Source organism: Pleurodeles waltl, chromosome 8, assembly GCF_031143425.1.
Source record: "Pleurodeles waltl isolate 20211129_DDA chromosome 8, aPleWal1.hap1.20221129, whole genome shotgun sequence".
Classification (NCBI taxonomy): domain Eukaryota; kingdom Metazoa; phylum Chordata; class Amphibia; order Caudata; family Salamandridae; genus Pleurodeles; species Pleurodeles waltl.
This window is the reverse complement of record NC_090447.1, coordinates 467,334,182-467,359,267: the sequence shown is the minus strand read 5'-3', so window position 1 is coordinate 467,359,267 and position 25,086 is coordinate 467,334,182. Positions and strand designations below refer to the sequence as shown.

Sequence of the window (25,086 nt, the reverse complement as noted above, 5' to 3'; positions counted from 1 at the left end):
GTTTTTTATGCAAAGCACGAGGCTTCTCTTCTACAGCATTCCACAAATTACTAGAGGACTTATTTAGGAAACCAAGGCCAGGATTTACAAAGGTTTTGCATAGGGTGTGCATTACTTTTTTGATTTAAACCACAGCAAAACATTTTTGGGGATTTATAAACCAACACAAATTGGTATTTGGAAGCACTGCTGAGTGGTAAATGGGCATTCCCAGGAAACCACCCATGCTTTTTGTCCCAAAGCACTATCTACTAACTTTATAGGCAATGGTTTTCACCCAAAAATAACTTTGCTGCTCTTTTCTGACTTTGCAATAGTGCAATGTACAGTTTTTAAAATTGCCTAGGCATAGAATTTTGCACTGGAACAGCTCCCCACGCTATGCTAGGCTCACGCACACACCCTAGCACTATGGCGCAAAAGTTGGTGCATTGTGCTTGGCAGCACAGTTCTGAGTTGGTGCTACGGAGAGGGGAGAAGAGTGTAGATATAGTGCTCTGCTGCTCTCTCCCTGTCACACAAGGCAGCATAGGAACTTTGGGGGCTGTGCTGTATTGCATGACAACTTTGTAAATCTGGGCCCAAGTCTCTTCCCTTGGACCTGTTAGTGAAGATGTTGGAGCTAAGGATCATTCAGAAGCGGGTGGGAGACTGTTAACTAACATGCCTCCTTCTTTGTATTTAGAGTGGATTGTTCTCCAGAACGCGGTGGCTGTTCTTGGAACACTGTAACAACCTCAATCATAATCAGTGTAAGGTAGAGAAAAAACAAGAACATAAGAACATAAAGAGTTGGTTTTACAAGTGTGTTTCAAAAGTCTGGAATGCATGCATGCATGCACACAAAGAACACATTTAATCACAGACAAAGAATTGGTATTTTTAGAACACAAATGTGTACTCACCATCCTTAAATCTTAATGGTTGAAACATATCCCGATACATCAGGACTACATCCACTCTATAAATCTTCCATAGTAAAATTATCAGCAGTATTATTATTTTAAAAATTATAAAGCACATCCATATATGTTTCTGGAAATCTTTAACTGCAGGAAGGAAGGGAAACATATGAGATTCTAATGAGGGAAGAGCAAAAATATAATCATGCAAAAATATATTTGAAATACTTTATCCTTGTTTTGGTGCATTGACCACAGCCTCCTTATTTTGTGCTCCTGCCACCCATCAAGATAATGATTACTTTAATTATGGAAAATTACAGATAACTGCATGGCAGTAAAGCTTTAAGAAGTAGAATTACATGAATGCCCCCCATAGCCCCCAATTTTCAAATGAAATATAATGCTTGTGGCTATAGATGTACTAGGTGTTCATTCTATTGATAATCTCTCACCGCCATCATATCAATTGGATATTTTCTTCTACTTATTGGGTAACATTCACAAACAGCATTTTGAAAAAAAGTAAAAAGTAATACTATCACTTGCAATTCACTAACCTAAGAATGGAGATTTCAACCTCCACCTCTCCCATATTTTCTATTGGCACATGCAAGTTTACGCCTTAGTGATAAATGTGGGAAGGACCAGGGGACTGTTGGGAAAATGGTGAATATCTACTACAAAGTGAAAGAAGTTCAGTAAAAGTTGGAACAGGCAACCACAAATATAAACTCACAAAAGAGTAAGCCCTTTGCTATACACAAACTGCCCCTCTAAAGTTGCCCCACACCAAAAGGGGGCATAACAGTATTAAATGTGATCCAGCCGAGACTTCGAGTAAGTCAATCTCCACACATGGCCACTCACAGGTACTGCGACGTAATCCCATACAAAAATAGCACCCTACGGGAAATATTGTTAAAGAAATGAAATGATTTTGACTTTTCAAATATTTGAAAACTTTTTCTTTTCTGTTAAAATTATGTATAAACATTAAGGGCCTCATTACGAGTTTGGCAGTCAGACTGCCAGACCACCATAGTAGTGGCCGCCAAAAGACTGACATGTTGGCGGTCACACAGACCACCGTATTACGAGTTACCCAGGCAGGACCGCCAAAACTCAGCCAAAAACTCAAGACCACCAAACCTGTGAAGGGCGTGAAATAGGTGGGCTGACCACCAACACCGACAGCACGTCAACCAACCACTGACGGTACAACAAGTCAAAAGTCGAGATGGTCATTCAGTCACAGCAGTTTGCGATCACCGCAGTAATACACAACAACACATTGTATGGATTTGAAAACAACACAGCTGACACACATTGCCACACTTGGTAACGCCTGCAAAACACACTATAAAGCAAATCCCTTCACACATCGCAATCCTTTGCACCTACAACGCAACACACTGTAGCCAGAATGCACAATAGAGACAAAAAGGAATTAGAATAGGCACCTCTGCAATTTTCCCACATACCACACCCTTCACACATTATTTTTCCAGGCAAAAACATTTGTACTTCCCAACTTCACAAACTCAGCATCACATGTGCATTTCAATCCATTCCCTTAGAACCACCATGGCACCCCAGAAAAATCCCTATTTCACTTACAATGAGTAAAGAGTCATGGTGGATGAAATCATAAGAGTAGAGCCACATTTATTTGGAGCATTAGTTGCGCACACCACTATCGCAGGGAAAACCCATGCATAAGAGACAACATCAGGAAGAGGTGGAATGACCTCAGGGGGAAGGTACGTACCATGGCATCCAAGCACCAGCTGCATGTCCAGAAGACTGGCGGTGGTCCCCCCACTCCTCCCTTATAACTCACATCGTAGGAGGAAAAGGTCTTAGCCATCCTGCATCCCAAGGGCTTTGCAGGAATATCTGAGGGAGTGGAGTCGGGTATGTCAAAACTCTAAAATATTACCAAAATGTATTGTCAAGCATGCTCACTGCTCACCAGGAGGCACTGTCAATACAAACACCAGAACAGTGTCCCCTTTTTGAAGACAACAGTACGTCAAACCACATATGTTGCGTACTTACTGGGGTAGTTGGCAGCTGTCAGGTATTTTAAAGCAGTGAGAGTGACAGGACTCCAACTCACAGCAGGCAGTGTTCCCACAAAACTGTGTCCTCCCACAAAATACCCCTGTGTACCAAATCATTACTGAAGTGTACTCACCTGAGATCATCAGCATAGTTTGTGTAATACAGGGTGTTACATGGCTGTAACTCACAGGAGGCTCCGTCACTGTCAATCCAAACACCAGTGCTGTGTACACTTGCCAACATGCCTTTCTTTGGGAATTTACACATGAAGTGCACCTATCTGGAGGATGACACATAACAACTGCATGAAGTACAGATTCACAAAATCCAAAAACAAGCACAGTGTGCACTTGTCTCAATATCCTTGTTTGTAAACTTGCAATGGAAGTGTAAACACATAGGAGGATAACCTATGTACACTGTGTAGTACTTGGAGTACCATTACTGTGAATTCCAAGAGGGCCAATCCCTGTAAGTCTAATCACCAGGACACTGTGCATAGGTGCATAGATCACAATGCATTTGTCTGTGAACTCACAAATGAACTTAACTCACCAAAGAGGGACCAAGAGACAGATCATGGTACACTCTGTGATGTGACTAACCACCTATATCCCTCTTGCGCAGCTAAGCCATGATGAAATGTCAGGTCTATACAATTGATAGCATGTATACCAGTCACATAGGAAAAAGCTGCCAATCCAATGTGTACACAGCCTTGGCTAAATGTCACTGTCAACTATTGGAGGAAGCTGTCACAACACAACCTGTAACATTTTATCTGTCACATCAACAGGTTGCGCTGACACTGGGAACACCGAGACCACTGAAGAGGCTGCCATTACCGCCATGGATGAAGCCCTCAGTGACGACAACACTCCTGAATGTCTGGACATTGAGGATGGCTCTGGCCTATTAAGGCAACCTGGTCAGACGACGCCAGCGAGCCTCACCATGACCACATTGACTCCTCCCAGCTCGGTTGCATCTACATCTCAGGCAGCTATTCGCCCCCCAGCCTGTGTCCCGAGGACAGTGACTACCATCTTGTGCTCCCCAGTCTAGGATACTGAGTCACAGCAACACACATCCGACAATCATCATCCTGGAACCAGTGGTAGAAGGCAAACTGTGCTAAGGGTGCAGACACATGGTGGTAGGGGTCATGGTAGGGATGTTTTGGGCCAGAGGCTTGAGGCCACTGGGAAGGGTCCTAGTCAGGACACTATCAGCCAAGTCTTGGGAGACTATCAACAATCCCAAAGCATGATAGGCCTGGTACTCAACGAACTCAAGGAAATGAAACAGCTGCAGAGGGACTTCAATTGAGAGTCATTGGAAAAGTGGGAGGCCACAAACACAATCCTGGCCTCCCTATCAGGGGTGTTCAGGGAGATTAGCAATACCCTGAGTAGGGACAGTGAGCAATACCAGGCCCTGATCAGGGACCATGAACAACACCAAGCCCTTCTACATCGGTAGCAGCCACTCGAATGGAGGCCCTGTCAGATGAAGGACCTGCCCTAGACACCCCTGCCTTTGTAGCTGCAGAACCCCTCCAGAAGTGGGGATGTCCAACCAAGACTCCAGGAGGTACAGATGGTAAGACACCAACCACTGCCAGCAAGTGACCTCTTCCGGATTTCACTAATTTGAGTGCCAATTATTTACTCTGTTGACTGTTCTACAACCATGTTCTATCTCCCATGTTAGTAGGACACCGGACTTTGGACTCCAAATGTTGTAGCATCTACTAATATGGTTACATCCACCATGACTGGTCTTCTCACTTTCATTTTCTGTCGCACCAGTTTTTTATGTCCTGCATCTATGTAAGTAAACTCACCAAACTGAAAAACATTGCCTATTTGCTTCTGTTCCACATATTGAACTGTTGAGATGTAAACCCTTGTGATGCAAATGAGGAGGACACAAGATGGTAATGGAAGGAGGGATATGTCATAGGTATTGTCATGTTGGGGATTAATAGCAGCACAATTATAAAAGTCTGTGGTCACACCAAAGATTTTATTGCACTGTACAGCACATAGGCTGTCAAAATGTCTGGAAGATCATAGTCAAGAATGTCTAAACCATATTGACTCAGGCTAAGTATGCCAAAGTACTGTCCCCCAGACCACAGAAGAAAGGGCTTTGTGGAAATCTGATGTGCAGGATACACTGGTTTGATATGGTGTGTTGGTCCAGTTGTCAAATGTGTGTCACATTTGTCAGACCTTGTCCTGTAGAATAGGATAACAGATTAGTCGATGTTATGACCTGCTTCAGACTTATTACATACCAAAACCAGGACTGCCAACACTACATAAGCCATGTCACAGACAGGGGATAGTACCGCAGTTCCTGATCATGGGTCCATCCCACTGCAATGACAAAGCATCTGTGGGTATGATATAACTTATGTCAGTGTTGTGGCACAGGCACTCTGGCTTGCACTGAAGAAACACATCTACAGCTACAAACAGGCCATACAGGATCATTGTCAACACAATGTGAAGGGGGAATGCATGGTTTGTAATTGATTAGAACATATCTTAATGCCATATGATCGCATACATGTGACATCTGGACCAATATACCATATCAAACCAGTGTATTCTGCACATCAGATTTCCATCCGAACACACTGTCCAAGCTGCATTGTCACAGGACTCATTCACCCTAAATCTGTGACCAGCATTACCTGGATCAATCCATGTCCTTTTGCTATGACAGAACAGCATCAGAAATCCAATATCATGACGACTCTGAAATGCCCGCATGAGGATGAAATGGTGAAGGTACCTGGAAAATGAATAATACAAGGACTTTAGCTTGGGAAGTTATACCTATGACCATAAACTCATATAGAACATCAGTGGATACACATATTGCAATGAGAATGGCACAAACCCTGCAGATAATCAAGGTAGTGAAATGTTCAAGTCTGACTTAGCAAGCAAAGCTTTGATGTATACGGCAAAGCATTTCATCCACAATTAGTAGGAAAAACACCCCTGTCCACACAACCTAACAATGACAGTTTCTTATACAGTCACAGTGACAACATACCAATGCTTACTTACACTCAGGTAAAGTAGTGATTGATGTGATCTGCCCGCAAGTCTACAACTTCCTCATCACTGTCATCCTCACTTGGCATTTCAGGATTCTCACGCAGGGGCACTGCTGGCTCCCCCCTCATCTGGGATGTATGGGATATCCCTCCACAGGGCAATGTTGTGGAGAATGCAGCAGGCCACAATGATCTTACCCACTTTTTCACGTGAGTAGAGAAGGGTTCCACCTGTCTTGTCCAGGCACCTAAATCTGGACTTCAGGAGCCCAAAAGCTTGCTCCCTAAAACTCTTTGTTCTTCCATGGGCATAGTTGAAGAGGACTTCCCCCTGGTGTAGTTGGGTTCCTCACCAGCGTCAAAAAGCATGGACAGTTTGGGTATGTAGAGGACCCTGTTATGGAATGGAACATAAGTGCAACTATGAGTCCCTCTCATTGGATTTGTTGCAGCAGACATTGAACATACACACACAAACAGGACAGATTTGACTTACCAACCAGCCAGGCCCTTTCTGGGTACAGTTGTGACATTACCATGTTCTGCGTAATGAATGCATCATGGACTGAACCAGGGAAAGGGGCACAGACTTGTGAAATGTAGGGATCCCCAAAGCAAACCTCTAATGGTAGCAGTTGCTACCGCGGTGGGCACAGTCAAAGGCTAGCGTTGATGCCAGTGGTGGTGGCAGGCCAATGGTTGTGTCTGTTGGTGGTAACGGCTGCATACATGTGGATGTGATCGCCATGTTCTGCTAAATCCCTCACTTGACTCCTGACACTGCTGCCAGCAAGAGCTCCACTACCGGATCTGCTGTGCACTACCTCTGGGAACAATCATGCCACGTCCAGCAGGTGATAGGGCCCCATCTTTCACACCAGAGAAGCTGGAGAAGATGGTGTTTGATGTCCTACCCCTGTATGGAACATCTCCATGGTGCACCAGAGGAGCAGTTATGTGCCTCGTGTGCACTGTTTTCTCTGTACTTTGACATGTATTCCCTCCTCTCAGGTGAGAGTGTGACCATGTGTGGCAGAATGTGAACATTAAAACCCTGTAGGGGCAGTCAGTGTGCATCAATGGGGGAGTCAATGTGCAAGTTGGCACAAAAATACCACATGCCAGTTGGCTGTTTTGGCTACATGATGTACTGTCACGCATGGAAGTGTTGAGAATGCAGTTTCATGTAGGCTGTCTCCTTTGCCAGCAGTGATGGGCCTGTCAAATGTATCTCACTGTATTTGTACAAGTCTGGGCTGGTGCTGAATCACTTTTGTCATGCAACTGTGGCACTGTGATCACGCTCTGTATCCCAGCACAGCATGTTTCAAGGCCAAATTTGGCATCATTGCTAACATGCAGGCTATTGAGGTTCTATCCTCTGATAAGAATGTACATGGTATTAGGGGAGAGCTGATGATCTATGACTGGTGTGCACTTGGCATCTCTGTCAATGTGTATTTCAGAGCCTCAACAGGTCCCTTGATCCCACAGCCCTGTTGTCAACTTCATACAGGTCACATGTGTCCTGTGCAGGCTCATTGCATTTCTGACATTGCATATGTGTTGTTTACTGATAACCCATGATATGTGACTCAGTTGTGTGGTCACATTGCAGAAAATGTACAATACATGCCTATGTTATCCTGAAGTATTATGTACACATATGTCAAAGTGTGTTTTGTGTTGATGATGAGACACAAAGACTCCTACCTCCTGAAGTAGCATGAGACTCCATCTGTATTTGCACAAGTCCACACATAGACAGGCTAGACTCTTTGTGTGCCCACCATGCCAATCCCTCCATTGTTACCCATGTGTGATGTTAGAGTTTGCACACTCACAGTAGCCTGTTGGGACTCTATGCAGAGGACCATTCTCACTGAATGTGAGTGGTTTGATGCATTCATGGCTGAGGAGTTTACCTTCCAGAGGCCACATAGGTGTGATGTGTTTAATTGAGTTTATGATCTCTGTCAGAATGTTGGATCATATCCCACAAGATGATAGTTGACCTACCTAGTTAGTACGGGGCCTGAGCTGGGTGGTGGGTAGAGCTGCATATTGGGAAGTGGTTGTAGTAATCTCCATGTATTCAATGACTGCTATGTGCCACACATGGGCAATATGGGCAAGAACAGATGTTTTCATCTTGGTATACTGACTCAGTACATTTGGGATGGGACTTGCTGACATAATTTCCTGTCCTGTCTTTTGCATCCAGGCAGGTCAATGCCCAACAGAAGAAAGGGATTTGGAGAGCCATCTCCAAGAAGGTGCGGACCCTGGGGGTCCACAGCCGGCAGAGCGCCCACTGACGCAAGAGGTAGGAGGACCTTAGATGCTGGGCCAGGAAGATCGCAGAGGCCCAGCTGGGGCTGTTCTCCCAAAGTGGCAAGGTTGCCTGTCGGACCATGACCCCACTAATGGCGTACATTCTGGCAGTGGCCTACCCAGAGCTGCATGGGCTTTTGTGAGCAGTACAGCAGCCACAAGTGGGTGAGTACACAGCAAATTCCTGCCTGTCCCATTGCCAGGTGATTGAGTGAGGTACTGACTGCTCCCCTTGGCAATGAGGGATGAGCCATGTGTCACATAGTAGATGGGAGTTTCTTTGTGTTGACATGTCAAGTGTACCAAACTGGTGTGCCTTGCCTTTTGGACTTGGGACCTAGGACACAACTGGGGGAATCCTCAGACCATTTTCTCAGCAGGGAGCACAAATGGCTGTGTACAATGATCATTCATTTACTGATTGTTGTTCTAGAGGGTCTAATTTCTATACAACAGATCACTCTACCTATATATTACAGGCCAAAGGTAAGTAGGTTGTGGATCACTTTACTCTGCCATGTGTCTGGGTATATGAGTATGTAGACATCTGCCACCCAGGAGCTAGGTATCTTCAGTGTATGATGGGTGCTGATGCCTCACTGCAGTCTGTGACGTGTAGGTGTTCATCATAGAGATGACATGGCTTACATAGCTCTTTGTTGGCAGCTGTAGCAAACTACTTTCCCTTGGTAAGTACTTTCCCCTGGTAAGTGGGGAATGTTTATTGACATGAATGATGTGGCATCACTGTTGTCAACATTCCTTGTGCCTACATGTCAGCATGTGTCCCTCTCTCTTTAGGAAACAATTCTATGCCACAGTTCCACGCATGTTCTACCTATGTTGATGAGATGCCTGTAATCCCTCACATACATGTACATTGGAAACTGTTAGCAGTATCTACAATGGGCATCCATTTCATGTGGTGCCGCAGACAGGAGTGTGTCACCATTGTTCATTGTCTGACATATATCTTCATGTGTCATAGTTTATAATTTGACATGTAGAACTGCAGTGGCTATGAGGGAGATGACAGGTAGGCCCAGAGTGTAGAAACACTTTGTATTTATCTTTGCCCTTGATATGGAATCATATGTAAAAGTGCACTGCACATGTATAATGATTGACGATTGTGCCATGATTGTTGACATGCATCATGGAATAAGTTGCAGTGATGTTTACATGATAGGTGTTAAGGTACAGGCATTCATCCACAGACAGACAACAGGATTGGGATGTCTAAGATGTGGTTAGTGATATTGGTGCTCATTGGGCGACAGGTTGAGGACCTTCTAATGTTCTGTTAAAGATCTGTGTCTCCCCAACATGCAAACGACAGATGTCTGCTACAGAAACCCTCAGAGGATGTCATTGTAATGGGTGTCAGACATTAGTGGTGACTATCCTGGGCTTTGCAAAACCGTTTTGTTAATTCTGGGGACATCTCTTCCTGACATATTGAACCTGACATCAACAGTGTTCCTTGTAATGCCGTATGTGAGGCCTATCTGTGTTACATTGATACTACCTCCTTGAATCTATTGTGACAGATGTCACTTGTTGAAGTGTACATTTTTTAAATGTTTCCTGTGTGACATGGTTATTTCCATGTCACATACTCCTGGATATTGAACTTTTGGGATCAACATAGCAGGATTTTAGGGCCTCATTTCTAATTGTAGGTTCATTATGTATGTGCCGAATAGATGTGTGCATGGCTTTCTGTGTGATGCGTGGAAATGGAATTTACAATGGGATACTGTTTGCCACTAGTTGACTGAGGTCTGCTGCATGTGGGACACCTTTGAGGATGAAGAGGACAAGAGGACTCCTAGTTGTTGTATGGTTAGTGTGGTTCCAAGACTTCACCCGTGCAGTTGTCTGAGGTTCTGATTTTACTAAGACCACAGTAGTAAATCCAGATGGCATGCATTCATATGTATACACCACTTGGATTAGACGTTTTGCTGTGGCAGACTAGAAATTATGGTATTGTTAGTCAAACTCAATTGGGGCTCAGGTGTTATCATGGACATGTGATGACCATATGCCTCTTTGACCTTACAGCATCAGCACAGGCAAGTGGAGGAGATGGGGCCAAGCCAATTGGGGACGCATCTGGCAATGGGACCTTGGGTCAAGAAACTACTGACATGGAGGGACCCAGTGTCCTGGATGGTGAGGAAAGTACCACGTGGGAGACCGAATCTGCATTGTCATCATCACCCTCAGATTCTTCCTCCAAGGGCCAATCTCTAGTGGTGGTGGACCCATCGGGGCACCCCCCAGGACCATCTTCATCCACCACCCAACGTTCCATCGCCCCCCCGGTTGATCCCCACCCTGTTGGCCGTGCCTACTCACCCAAGAGGGTGGGCGTCTCCTTTGCCACATGCACCTCCATCCACGTCCCTGTTACCCCTGCTGCCCTCAGTGAGGAGGCTATTGACATCCTGAGAAGTATCTCTGTGGGTCAGTCAGCCATTGTGAATGCCATCCAGGGACTGGTGCCCCAAATGCAACAAACCAACGTATGCCTGGAAGGCATTCATGGTGCAATGTTTGGCCTACACAGAAACTTCAGGCTCTGGCCTCCACACTAACGACAGCCAGTCACCCCCCACCTTCTGTTCCCCCTGCACCTCCCTCTTCTCAGTCCAAATCCCCACTTCCCCTCCCTACCCAAAGCACACAAACAGATCTGACATTCACCTCAAGTGACAAATGGGACACACACAAATACAAGCAACAAAAGACACCCCGGCAAGCACACAAACAACATCCACCTACAGACACAACTGCAGTCACAACTTCCCCTGACACCTCCACCACCCACAGCATCACACACATGACATCAAGCATACCTACAGACACCACCACAACAGTCACTGACATAGCCACTATACCCATCCTACCTGCAGACACCACCTGAGTAGAACCCAAAACATGCACCACAAGCACCACACCACAGATACCAGAGCTACAGACAGACATACACCCACAACATCCACCATACTGCAGTCACCACCCCAACCGATACCCAACCACCAGCCATGGTATCCCCCAGCACTTCCACCCCCCCAAGCCCAAGAAATATAAATTCTCCCACTCACCTATCCAATGACACCCACCACACACAAGCACAGCTTGCAAAAGCACACACCCAGACAACCAGTTCCTCCACCTCCAAATCCAGACCCCCTTCCTTTGACTGTCCCCATGTGTCCAAAAAACTATGGGCCTGATTACAACTTCAGCGGAGTGGTTTACTTTATCCCAAATGTTACAGATATCCCGCCCATCGTATTACGAGTTCCATAAGATATAATGGACTCATAATTCATCGGCGGGATATCTGTCACATTTGGGACGGAGTAATCCCATCCTCCAAAGTCATAATCAGGCCCTATATCTCTGACCTTGACCTTACCCCTGTTCTCCCCCCAGGGCCCACACCCAGAAGGACCCCATCCAAGTCCATCCCTTTCACCTCCAAGGACTCCCCTGCCTCCCCCTGCAAGCACTCATAACCTCAACCCTGCCAAAATGAAGCCCTCCCCTCCCAAAAAGAATTCCACCCCTCCCAAGAAGACCTCCCATCCCAACCGCAAACCCCCCTCAAATCTGACCCCACACCGTCACCCCCCCAGATAATCCCTGAGGTGCATGCTTGATCTCTTGATGCCCCTTCCTGTGGAGGTTCCCTGGCAGTAATAGGAGTCAAGTGTTGGCACAGTACTGTGCAATGATAGACTAATAGACTGGTCAATGGCCTTGGACATTTATCCTTTTCTTGTTAATAAACCCAAACAGTTGTTTTGTTGGGTACACATTTGTCCTGCGATTGCTTTTCTACCTTTATTTTGTTCCTGAGTAACTTGTGTTGTCTGCCAGTTGTGTGTGTTTCAGCCTGTTTCCTGTGGGCAAAGCTGGTGTCACCCAACATAAAGGTGTATGTTGCCTATATGGATATGTGGGTGCAAATGCAACTGTGTTGTCATTGCTTTGTGTACTGTTTGGTATGCTAAGTATTTTGCATTGTGTTGTCCAATGTGAACATGTATGGTGTTCGAACTGTCCCCCTAACCTGGATTATGAATTCACCTAATGTGTGTCATCTTGAGTTGTGTTTGTGCAGACATGGAGTGCACTCTTTTGTGCTTGCTCTGTTTGAATTTGGCTGTGCATGTGTCCATTTAGGTGTGTGTCTCTTGCAGCTCGTTCCTGAAGGGGTATGTCCCATGCAGTAGGAGTTGTAAGTACTTTGTTGACTTGCCCTTCCTCATTGTGCTATGTGCATGACATTTGGGTTTGATTATTATTTCTCCCTGGGACACATGTAGGGCCATTTTCTGTGCACATCTTGTTTGGGGGGCCTGGTCGAGGTGATGTATGTCCCAGTGCAGTCCCCTTCCCTGGGTGTCCCAGATACCCCCACCCCTATTTGTGCAGGTATAGTTGTCATGCTTTCTTTGTCTATTTGTGTCTGTGCGTTTAGTGCATGCAATTGTGCTTCCATTGTGCTGTGATGCGTGTGATCTGTGTGTCCATTGCAGAGTTGTTTCAGGGTGGTGTTGCTTGTGTTCCATGCCACTTTGATATATATGTGTGTTGTATATATGAACAGTCCCTGGCCAGTGGTATTGTAATGTTGTGTAGCCTTCACTGTCACTGTGCCTGAGCTGTGTGGCCATGTGTATTTGTATAGCCCTGAAGTGCAGTGTGTGTGTGCTGCCCAAAGGGGGTATATAGTGACTCTGTGCATGTTTGTGTTAATGAATGTATGTGAGCGTGTGGAGTTTGAAATGTGTACCTGCTGCCCGTGGAGGTTTCTTTTAAAGAAAAGTAAACTTGAATCATTTACCCCATACTTTCCCATGAGGAAGTCTTTTCCATGGTTGCAGAGACCTCCAACTACATAGGAAAAGTTAGTAGTAGTAACTTTACATTTTAAACTTGTAAATTCAATATTAGATATCTCCACCTTTGATCTAAGGGAGTGGAAACCATGTAAGTCTGAAGGGGTGGAAACATGCTAGTAACAGTGAATAGCATAAGTGTGTAGATTTGCACCTAAGTACAGGAGTAGAATAAAACGTGAGTAAATTTACATGTTTATCTTTGTGAGTATCCTCCATTCTATGAATCTGGAGAATATCTCCCTTATACAACATAGACCCTGCAAATCTCAACAACCACATTAGCTTCCACTAACCTACAAGACACTTCAGCTCAACCAGACTCCTACTCGCACACATCCCCTGCAAACAGAGAACCAGAAATGGAGGTCATCCTTTCTCCTACCTTTCTGCTAAAGTCGGAAATGGACTCCTCTTGCAGAGCAGGACCACCTAATTTCTTGATTTTGGCAAGAAGCTTAAGATGTGGCTCTTCACTTTAGGCTAGTCTATGGCCCAAGTTACAGTCAGTTCTCTGAGCTATAACCTACGAGTTTTGGTGCTTTTTGGTTTGTGACCGTTAGTACTTAGGGGGTCATTACAACACTGGCGGACCGTGTTAAAGCTGCGGTAATACCACAAACAGGGCGGCGAAAAAAAAAAGGGAATTATGACCGTGGCGGAAACCGCCAACATAGACAGCCACTTTAACACTCCGACCGCCACGGCGGTACAGACAAGCAGCACAGCGGTCACCGCCAACAGACAGGCGGAAGACAATGTACCAACCACAGTATCACAACCCGCCAATCCGCCACCTTTTCCGGGGTGCATTCACCGTGGATAAAAACACGGCGGAAACAGCTTTTGCAATGGGAAAACGCTCACCTTAACACACTCCACGAGGCCACCATGGAGCCCGAACTACAAATATTCCCTGCGCTTGTCTTTCTGCTCCTCTACGATCACCATCTACGTAGGCGCCGAAGACAACGGTGAGTACTGCACCTATGACATAGGGGAGGGGGAGGCAAAAGTCAGGGACACACACACGCAACACCCCCACCCCCAACCCGACCCTCACCCACTACAACACACACACCAGTGCATGTCCAAACAGCACAGTAACAACCTCCCCCCCCCGGAAGAATGCAAAGACAAAAGGAAATCAGTTCAAACATTGTAATGTATCAAAATACAGTAAGCTAATATATACAGATATATATACACATTCCAGAATTGATACATCACGATTAGTAGTGCAGGTATGCACATATCAATGTCCGTGCACCACTGGGCCCAAAATGCATGGGCGAGGCCCACACTAGATACCTGTCCACAAACGGAGAGAACACTGCAGGGGCATCAGATAGAAATACAACAGGCACCTCAGGGGTAAGGGAAGGGGGGGCACCTCAGCCGGATTACAGCACCACGCCAGATCCACGACGGGGCTCCATGCCCATTGATGTATTCTGGGGAGTGCAAAGCCACAGTCTCTCAAGTCTCTACAGTGGGTGGGTTGCCCACTGTACCATCCTGGGGAGTGCAAAGCCACAGTCTCTCAAGTCTCTACAGTGGGTGGGTTGCCCACTGTACCATCCTGGGGAGTGCAAAGCCACAGTCTCTCAAGTCTCTACAGTGGGTGGGTTGCCCACTGCATGATCGTGGGGAGTGCAAAGCCACAGTCTCTCAAGTCTCTAAAGTGGGTGGGTTGCCCACTGCATGATCCTGGGGAGTGCAAAGCCACAGTCTCTCAAGTCTCTACAGTGGGTGGGTTGCCCACTGTACCATCCTGGGGAGCGCAAAGCCACAGTCTCTCAAGTCTCTACAGTGGGTGGGTTGCCCACTGTTCCATCCTGGGGAGTGCAAAGACACAGTCTCTGAAGTGGATAACAGTCTCCACTGGTTCTGGAGGGGGACTGGTGCCCAGACTGCATCAGGCTCCCATGACGGTTCCTGTTACGTCACTGTCCCAGCTGCACGTGGGCAAACGATGCTTGATTTGGTGGTCTTTTCCCTGTTCAGCGGTGCTTTGCCATGTCGGTCTTTGCCATGTTCAGCTGTGCTTTGCCCTGTTCAGCGGTCTTCACCATGGCGGTCTTTTCCCTGTTCAGTGGTGCATTGCCATGGGGGTCTGTGCCCTGTTCAGCAGTGCTTGACTTTGCAGTTTCTGACCTGTCCAGCGGTGCTTTCCCCTGTTCAGCGGTCTTCACCATGGCAGTCTTTTCCCTGTTCAGCGGTGCTTTGCCATGGCGGTCTGTGCCCTGTTCAGCGGTGCTTGACTTTGCAGTTTCTGACCTGTTCAGCTGTGCTTTGCCCTGTTCAGCGGTCATCACCATGGCAGTCTTTTCCCTGTTCAGCGGTGCTTTGCCATGGCGGTCTGTGCCCTGTTCAGCGGTGCTTGACTTTGCAGTTTCTGACCTGTTCAGTTCACCATGGCGGTCTTTTCCCTGTTCAGCGGTGCTTTGCCATGGCGGTCTGTGCCCTGTTCAGCGGTGCTTGACTTTGCAGTTTCTGACCTGTTCAGCTGTGCTTTGCCCTGTTCAGCGGTCTTCACCATGGCGGTCTTTTCCCTGTTCAGCGGTGCTTTGCCATGGCGGTTTGTGTCCTGTTCAGCGGTGCTTGACTTTGCAGTTTCTGACCTGTTCAGCGGTGCTTTGCCCTGTTCAGCGGTCTTCACCATGGCGGTCTCTGACCTGTTCAGCGGTGCTTGCCTTTGCTGTCTGACCTGTGCATTGGTGTGTGGCATGACGGTCCCTCATTGCCCAGCGGGGCTGTGGCTGCTGGGGCCCTCCAGGGCACTGATGCTGATGTTGCTCTCCGGACCAGTGATGATTGTGCTGCCCTCCTGGGCACTGACTCTGGCGGTGGTCTCCTGACCAGTGACGATTGTGCTGCCCTCCTGGGCACTGACTCTGGCGGTGGTCTCTGGACCAGTGACGATTGTGCGATTGTGCTGACCTCCTGGGCACTGACTCTGGCGGTGGTCTCCGGACCAGTGACGATTGTGCTGCCCTCCTGGGCACTGACTCTGGCGGTGGTCTCCTGACCAGTGAGGATTGTGCTGCCCCCCTGGGCACTGACTCTGGCAGTGGTCTTCGGACCAGTGACGACAGTGCTGGCGGTGGCGTCCCGGCCGCCGGGGAGGTAGGCGCCCTTCTCTGCCGTGCTGCTCCTCCCAGACTGTGCAGACTTCTTCTGGCCCTTTACCACCTTTGGAGGAGTCACAGCTGACTCAGCACTCCCCCTGGGACTCTTGTGAGCAGTTTTGCCGCCAGGAGTCTTCACCCTGTCCCGTCGGCCACTTTCCAACTTAAGGTGCTTTACAGGGGGTGGACTGGCAGTGCTTTGGCTCCATGTCACACTGGCTGACCTGGTGGCCGGTGCACTCCACACACCTTTAACACGCACCACTGGTACTGGACTTTTTTTGGCCGAGGTGCTACTACGGGACCTATGAATTGGAGGGGTGGGGGTGGTGGCAAAGAAGTCAACGTTGCTGAGGAGGAGTTGCTGACAAAGACTAGGATGGGTAGCTGGAGGGGGTCTGGGAGTGGAGGAAGAGGAGGTGGTTGTAGGAGGTGTAACTTTAGGTGATTTGGGTGCAGGTGCAGGTACTGTAGGCTGTCGTGAGGTGGATGGATGTTGGGTGTGTGGGTTCCCGCGTTTGTGTACTTTGGGACGGCGCGTCAAAGACACACTGGGAGTGGACACAGGGGACGTGTAAATGGTAGTGGGGGTGGTGAGTGCAGGTGAGCGGGGTGTGGTGCTGGGTGTTCTGGTGCGAGTCCTAGTTCCTGTAGATGTAGTGCATGCAGGTGAGAGTGTAGACAACACTAGGAGGGAGGAGGGAGACGACGAGGAGGGGGACACAGTGGAGGCAGTGGATGATGTTGTGTCTGTATGTGGGTGATGCTTGTTTGAGTGCCTGTGGTTTGTGTGGTGCCTATGTTTGCCTGAGCTACTTTTGTGTGTTGAGGTGTATGCATGCTTGTCTGATGGTGTGCTTGGGATAGGCTGGGGTACAGGGGACTGGGTCTGGGTGGAGGGAGTTGGAGGGGGGAGTCTAGACATAGGGACAATGGCTGCCATCAGTGCTGAGACCAGAGATTGCAGGGTTCGATGAAGGGCAGCCTTACCAGAATGAATGCCCTCCAGGAATGCATTACCGTGTTGCAACTCCCTTTCTACACCCTGGATGGCATTCACAATGGTAGACTGCCCAACAGTGAGTGACCTGAGGAGGTCAATGGCCTCCTCACTGAGGGTAGCAGGGGTAACAGGGGCAGGGGATGAGGTGTCTGGGGCGAAGGTGATGCCCACCCTCCTGGGTGAGTGGGCACGTGGCGAAGGCTGAGGGGCTGCTGGGAGGGCGGTGCTGGTAGGGGAGGTGGCGGCTGTACCTGTAGAAGTAGGGGGAAAAGATGGTGCCGCCACCACAAGGGAGCTCCCATCGGCGGATGAGTCCGCGTCGCTGTTTGGTGATCCAGTGACCGACGTGAAGCTCCCCTCACCCTCCGTCCCACTGGTGTATTCAGAGTCTGTGGTGTGGCCCTCCATGGCCATGTGGGATGCAGCTCCCTCGTGCTCCGGTGCTACTGTACCTCTGCCTGATGATGCTGATGCACACAAGAACAGGGAGAGCACAAAAAGGGGGGGGGACGACAGAAGAAAGACAGGTTTAGTGCATGGCTTACTGCTACCTTTGGCGGACAATACAGACACAGCAGCCCCCTGCACTACCCTGTGCTCTTGGCCTTTACAGATGCAATTCCTGGGATCTGCCCTACATGGCTATTGTGGTCATCTGCACACATAGATGACACAGGGGCATGTATACCTGTACTTGGCACTCTACAGAGGTGGGGTGGAGTGCCGCATGGCCTGCATTACGGAGGGGCCTAACCTACGGAACTCGCCCTGGCCCAGGGAAACCCACAGCCCTCCTCCCACACCCAGACCCCTCCACTGCGTGCAAAGTCAGCAGAATGAGAGTGTACTCACCCCCTTGTGTCTGCTGTGATGCTCTCAAGCGCCCATCCAACTCAGGGTAGGCCACCACCAGGATCCGGAACATCAGGGGGGTCATGGTTCGACAGGCACCCCTCCCACGTTGGGAGGCCATCCCCAGCTGAGCCTCTGCCGTCTTCTTGCTCCAGCGGCGAATGTCCTCCCATCTTTTCCGGCAGTGTGTGCCCCGTCTCTGGTGAACCCCCGGGGTCCGGACATCCTTGGCGATGGCACGCCAAATGTCCTTCTTCTGGTGGGCGCTGACCTACATGACATGTACAGGGGAAGAAGAGAAGTCATTAACAACAGCACCGTCGAAGTGGGTGGCCCCCATCCCTACCCTTCCCATGTGGCACATGCATTCACAGTCCTTCATGTTCCCTGACCTCTGCCCCCTTCCTACTGACATCCAGCCCTCTCCACCCAGGCATAGCCCATACAACGTGCTCCCTGTGTACTTACCTGTTGGTCTGGAAAACCGTAGAGTAGCGTGTACTGGGGGAGGACCCCGTCCACGAGCTTCTCCAACTCTTGAGCAGTGAAGGCAGGGGCCCTTTCCCCAGACGCAGCAGCCATTGTCTCTTCCAGACCGAGGTCACAGCAGCACTTGCAGTGTAGGTCCTCTCCTGTCGAAGATCAGGTATCGAATGATTGAACAGATAGAAAATGGCGGTCACGTCCGCAGCGTTGACGTCCGCAGCGGTGCGTCTCATCACCGCCGGCGCACTTCATCATTGGCTCCTGGGACCCGTAGGGTCCAATGTTAATCAATGCAGCATTGCACTGCGGTCTACGACCGCCTACTGCGACGGTGTACAACGCCAGCGCAGATAGCTCACATCCCATTGTCCCACTTTAGAGGTCAGGCAGCCGCCATTTCAGGGGCCCACATGGCTTCATTTACTACTGGGTCACACATACCTAGGCCTACACTCAACACACATACAGGAAGAGTTTTGTATTTGGTGTCGTGTTCTGTGTAGCTGTGGGTACATACCTGGGAATTTGTTGACTCTGTGGTCGCTGTTATCCTTCCTAGGCACCGTCAGCTGGGACATGTGAGGAGATGGTGGAATCCTCCGGTGTACCGACCGCTGGTGGACCTGTTGACAATGGAGGAGCGACATTTAATCATCACCTACAGGTTTGACCGTGCCACAATCCAGGAAATGTGTACCCAGTTGGAGCCAGACTCGATGTCACCAATCCGCCATCCCACAGGAATCCCCCCTCAAGTGCAGGCGCTATCAGTGCTCCATTTCCTTGCAAGTGGGTCTTTTCAGACAACAGTGGCCATGGCATCAGGGATGTCCCAGCCTATGTTTTCCAACGTGTTGTCCAGAGTGTTGTCTGCCCTGCTGAAACACATAAGGAGCTACATCGTTTTCCCTCAGGTGGAGGATTTGCCTACAGTGAAAGGTGACTTCTATGCCCTTGGACATGTCCCCAACATCATAGGTGCTATTGATGGGACCCATGTAGCTCTGGTACCCCCCGCAGGAGTGAACAGGTGTACAGGAACCGGAAGAGTTATCATTCCATGAATGTACAGATGGTATGTTTGGCAGACCAGTACATCTCCCAGGTAATTGCTATGTTCCCTGGCTCAGTGCATGACGCCTACATCCTGCGGAATAGCGGCATCCCGTATGTGATGGGTCAACTCCAGAGGCACTGTGTGTGGCTATTAGGGGACTCTGGTTACCCCAACCTGTCATTGCTATTGACCCCAGTGAGGAATCCCAGGGCCAGGGCAGAGGAATGCTACAATGAGGCCCATGGGCGGACTAGGAGGTTGATCGAACGCACCTTCGACCTCCTGAAGGCCAGGTTCAGGTGCCTCCATATGACAGGTGGTTCCCTATTCTACTCACCAAAGAAGGTGTGCCAGATCATCATCGCCTGCTCAATGCTTCACAATCTTGCTTTGCGACGCCAGGTGCCTTTTCTGCTGGAGGATGGTCCAGATGGCGGTGTTGTGGCAGCTGTGGAGCCTGTGGAGCCTGTGGACAGTGATGAGGAGGAAGCTGAGGAAGAAGACATAGACAACAGGGAGTCAGTCATACAGCAATATTTCCAGTGACACACAGGTGAGAACATTTTGTTTTACTATTACATTCCCTTTCACACTTCTACCTCTATCCTGTCTGTCATTTATTAGCAGTATTTGGTAACTGAGTTGTACCTTTCCATTATGGTTTCACAGCAGGTGTGGTTACCAACGTGTGTCATCTGCTTGCATCCTTCATGGACTTGTGATGTGTGACATAGGTATGTTGGCATTACATTAGAAAACGCATTTTGACACTGTCATTGATAATACAAATTTACCAAATCACAGACTGACTCCAGATTGTTTTGTGCTTCAAGGGTGTTTATTTAAGTGCTCAAAAATGGAGGGGGGTTGAAAAATGGTGAAGGGGGATGGTGGAGGAATGTCCATGGCAGAGTCCAGTCTATTCGTCTCACAGGTGCTTTGCCCATATGGGCATAGGAAGTGGAGCTAGGGCAGTTCCAATCTGGACAGGGTAACAAAGTGGGACAGTGGGAGGACAATCAGGGTGGTCTCATTTCCTGGCGGGGGTCTTGCCATATTGCTCTGTCCTGTTCCTGGATCTTAGGGACCGCTTGCGGGGTGGTTCTCCGTCTACAGGGGGTGGGGTGCTGGTGTGGTGGTCCTGTGGTGGGGCGTCCTGTCCACTAGCGCCGGCGGAGGTGGTGGGCAGTTCATCATCCACGCTAGTGTCAGGGGCCCCTTGGAGTGCCACGGTGTCCCTCATGGTCTTTTGTATGTCCTTCAGCACCCCTACAATGGTGCCCAGGGCAGAGCTGATGGTTCTGAGCTCCTCCCTGAACCCCAAATACTGCTCCTCCTGCAGCCGCTGGGTCTCCTGAAACTTGGCAAGGACCGTCACCATCTTCTCCTGGGAGTGGTGGTATGCTCCCATGATGGAGGAGAGGGCCTCATGGAGGGTGGGTTCCCTTGGCTTGTCCGCCCCCTGTCGCACAGCAGCCCTCCCAGTTCCCCTGTGTTCCTGTGCCTCCGTCCCCTGGACCGTGTGCCCACTACCACTACCCCCAGGTCCCTGTTGTTGTTGGGGTGGTGGGTTATCCTGGGTTCCCTGTAGTTGTGGACACACCGCTGATTGACGTGTCCTGGGTACGGAGGTATGAGCCCACTGGGTGGGTGCTGTGCTGGTGTTACCAGAGGTTGGAAGGTCAGTGTTGGGCTGTGCCTGTGCAAGAGGAACCGACTGTCCCGAGGCCCACGATGGTCCGGGCTGGTCATCTGGATCCAGTTGGCCAGAGCTGCTGTCGTCAATGTGGGCCTCTTCTGGGGGTGGAGTGGAGATGTCTGGACCCTCCTGTGTGGTGACGTTCCGTTGTGGTCCTGCAGGGGTATAAGAGCATGAGTATTGCATGTGTGTGTGTCATGGTGTGCAATGGGTGGGTGTGCGTGTACCCCAGTGCAAGCATTCCTGTGTGGGGGTTTGTGTGATGATAGTTAGGGGGTTGTTATGAGTATGTGCAGTGAGCATGCTTTAGTGAGGGGTGACCATGCTTAGTTGTGTCATGCAGGGCTTGGTGTTGGGATGGGTGGTTTTTGTTATTAGTACATTAGGGAGGAGTTGGAGTGATAGGGGAGGGGGTGAGGGTGGGGGTGTGTGATAGCATGCAGGTAGGGTGGGTGATATGATAGTTAAGATTTGACTTACCAGTGTCCATTCCTCCACTGACTCCTCCGAGGCCCTCTGGACGCATGATGGTCAAGACTTGCTCCTCCCATGTTGTTAGTTGTGGGGGAGGAGGTGGGGATCCGCAGCCAGTCCACTGTACCGCGAAGTTGTGCCTGGAGACCACAGAACGCACCTTCCCCCGTAGGTCGTTCCACCTCTTCCTGATGTCCTCCCGATTTCTTGGATGCTGTCCCACAGCGTTGACCCTGTCCACGATTCTGCGCCATAGCTCCATCTTCCTGGCTATGGAGGTGTGCTGCATCTGTGAGCCAAATAGCTGTGGCTCTACCCGGAGGATTTCCTTCACCATGACCCTGAGCTCCTCCTCGGAAAACCTGGGGTGTCTTTGGCGTGACATGGGGTGGTGTGGGTGATGTGTTGGGTGGTGTATGTGTTGATGTGTGTGGTGATTTGTAGTGGTGTGTGGTGTTTTGTGTGTGGACTGTTGTATGGGTGATGGTGTTGTGTGCCTCTGTGTGGTGGGGTTCTCAATTGCTGTGCTCTCTGTCTCTCGGCTTCCTCAAAATTTCTGGTTGTAGGGGTTTGTGGGTGATGTGGGTGTGTGTTTTATATTGTGTTGGGTGTGTGGGTGGGATTGGTGTTTGTATGTGTATCAGGTGTGTGTATTTTGAATTGTCCAATGTGGCGGTGTTTTGGAGATGTGTGTGTATTTTGAGTGCGGTTGAAAGACTGCCGCGTGGATTCGTGGGTCGTGATAGCATGGGCGTGTTTCTGTTGGCGTGACGGTGGAGGAATTGTTTTCGCCAGTTTATCACTGACCTTTGGTGTGGCGGACTTGTGTGGGTGTCTGAATTTCGGCGGATTCCGAGATGTGGGTAATAATAGCTGTGGCAGAATTCCGCGGCCGCGGCGGTGTATTGGCGGTCTTCTGCACGGCGGTAAGCGGCTTTTACCGCCAATGTTGTAATGACCCCCTTAATCGATTTCAACACCTAACTATAACAACACATTACCCATTGTTTTTCTTCAGTGTGTGTGTGTGTGTGCGTGTGTGTGTGTGTATATATATATATATATTTATATATACATGTATATATACATATATATTTATACACACATACACACACACTGAAGAGGACATCTCAAATAACAATATGTCACTAATGACATCCTTGAGTCTGTATAAGTGTGTATAGAATGTTTACAATGGTCAAACACATAAACTAATGTATTGCTCAAGTTAACTTAATATTTTTCAAGTGATATTCATTAGTGATACTATTTGTAATGTTTGTAATGATTCTGATGTGAAAATTATATTATTTGTAATGTTTCTGATGTGAGTGCATGTGTAAGTGTCTGCATTTGTATGTGAGTGGTTGTGGAGTTGTCTAACTGGCTGTCTCATTAACTGTTGTACTGATGAGTAGGTTTCTATGTAGGTGTATAGCTGAACAATTGTATGCGTGAGTACAGGGTTCTCTGCTTAGGTGTTGTGGTAACTGACTGAGTGTGTGAGTTGAGATAACTATTACTGCTGAATTTCTATGGTTTTATTTGATTAAAATATATATAGATATATATATATTATTATATATATTCATAGATATATATATATATATATCTTAATTGTATATATATATATCTTACCTAGTGGTGGTCCCCACTAAGTAGTTATTGTTAGGAATTAGTTTCTATAGAAAAAGCTGTTTTTTGCTTGCCTATATCTTTGGCACCACTTGGCGATTCTTCACGAAATTGTCTAACCAAAATTGCCAGTCGTGTGATCTGCTGTCTGGAATGTCTTGGGGTGATCCAATAAACGAGAGCCAAGATAAAGGGGGGCTGAAATTTTGAGTGTTTCCAATTTTAATTCCTATAGAAAAAATTGAACAGCGATAGCGACAAAAAGTACTTGACAGAATTACACCAAATTTGACAGAATAGTAGCTCTTGGTTCAGAAAGAGCCCTATTTATTATTTCGTGTAATCTATTCAGTAGTTTTTGTGAAATGTAAAGAAAGATTCACACCCCTTCTGTACTCATCTGTCAACACTTCAAACAAGAAAGAAAAATAATAAAAAATACAAAAGGGGCCCGTGTATGAGCACCCTGACCCCTTAACTCTGGTGCCCCCCAGGGCTAAAAATATATATATTTGTTTACAGCTGGAGTCATGGTCGATCCCTGGAGCTGCAATAATTTCTTTTAAAATAAAGAAGCGCTGTCTCCAGTGTTTTGTTATTATAAAGCGCCGGGTGGGCCATGTTCCATGGACATTTTTAGAATAATGTGGGGGGCGCCTCCTGGCCCCCTTCCACTGTTCCAGGGACTGCCAATTCCCTGAGGCTCATGAATAATATGTGGGGGGCTGTGAGCCCCCCGCAGCCCCTGAGATCACCACCCCTCAGGCATATACTAAATAATGTAAAGGGGATCTGTTTTTGACCCCCTTTAGCTACGGGGATCCCCACCCACCCAGGGCTATAATTGTTGGAGGGGGGCCACACGCCCCCCCCCTTGAGGAGCCACTGATGTCTCTGGAGAACATCACCCCTCAAGGCCAGCTCCTGCTATGTGCCGGGGTGCCCACCCCTGGGACATAGCTGTTTGCTGTGGCTTGGTTGAAGCTTTGAAGCTGCAGCCAAGCCAAAGCAAACAGTCCACTGTTTAACAGCATTACCTGTCAAGCAAGTCCCGCTGTCAAACATTGGACCTTTTCATATCTGTTCCCTGCAAGCATGCAGGGAACAGAAATGAAATGCTTCTGCAAGCACGGAGCTGCTGTTAAAGCTGCTGAAGCAACAGCACCATGAGGGAAGCCTTAAGGCTTCCTCCTCAGTGCCAGATAGCCAGTAAAGGGTATTTTGTTAAAATATATAAAAAATATTTAAAAATTTAAAAAATGACAGATGCATTTTTTTATTTTAAATTGTGCAACAATATCTAATTCTAGGTATATCATACATCAAAGCCTAAAAAAATCGCTAACTCACTTTCTCTCACTGTCTCTCTTTCATTCAATTTCTCCCACTACACTCATCCAACTACTCAGACACTTATGCACCCACTCAGAGACCCACTCAGACCCTTGTGC

At 48.3% G+C, this 25,086-nt stretch overlaps 1 protein-coding gene across 1 annotated transcript in view; it reads right to left on the bottom strand.

The window, feature by feature from the left end:
- LOC138250052 (interleukin-1 receptor-like 1) overlaps nucleotides 1-25,086 on the bottom strand; it is a 637,768-nt gene that overhangs the window by 125,481 nt on the left and 487,201 nt on the right. Inside the window, exon 9 of the mRNA XM_069204432.1 lies at nucleotides 906-1,049. Within this exon, the coding sequence (XP_069060533.1) occupies nucleotides 906-1,049 (144 nt within the window). The remainder of the gene's footprint in view (nucleotides 1-905; nucleotides 1,050-25,086) is intronic.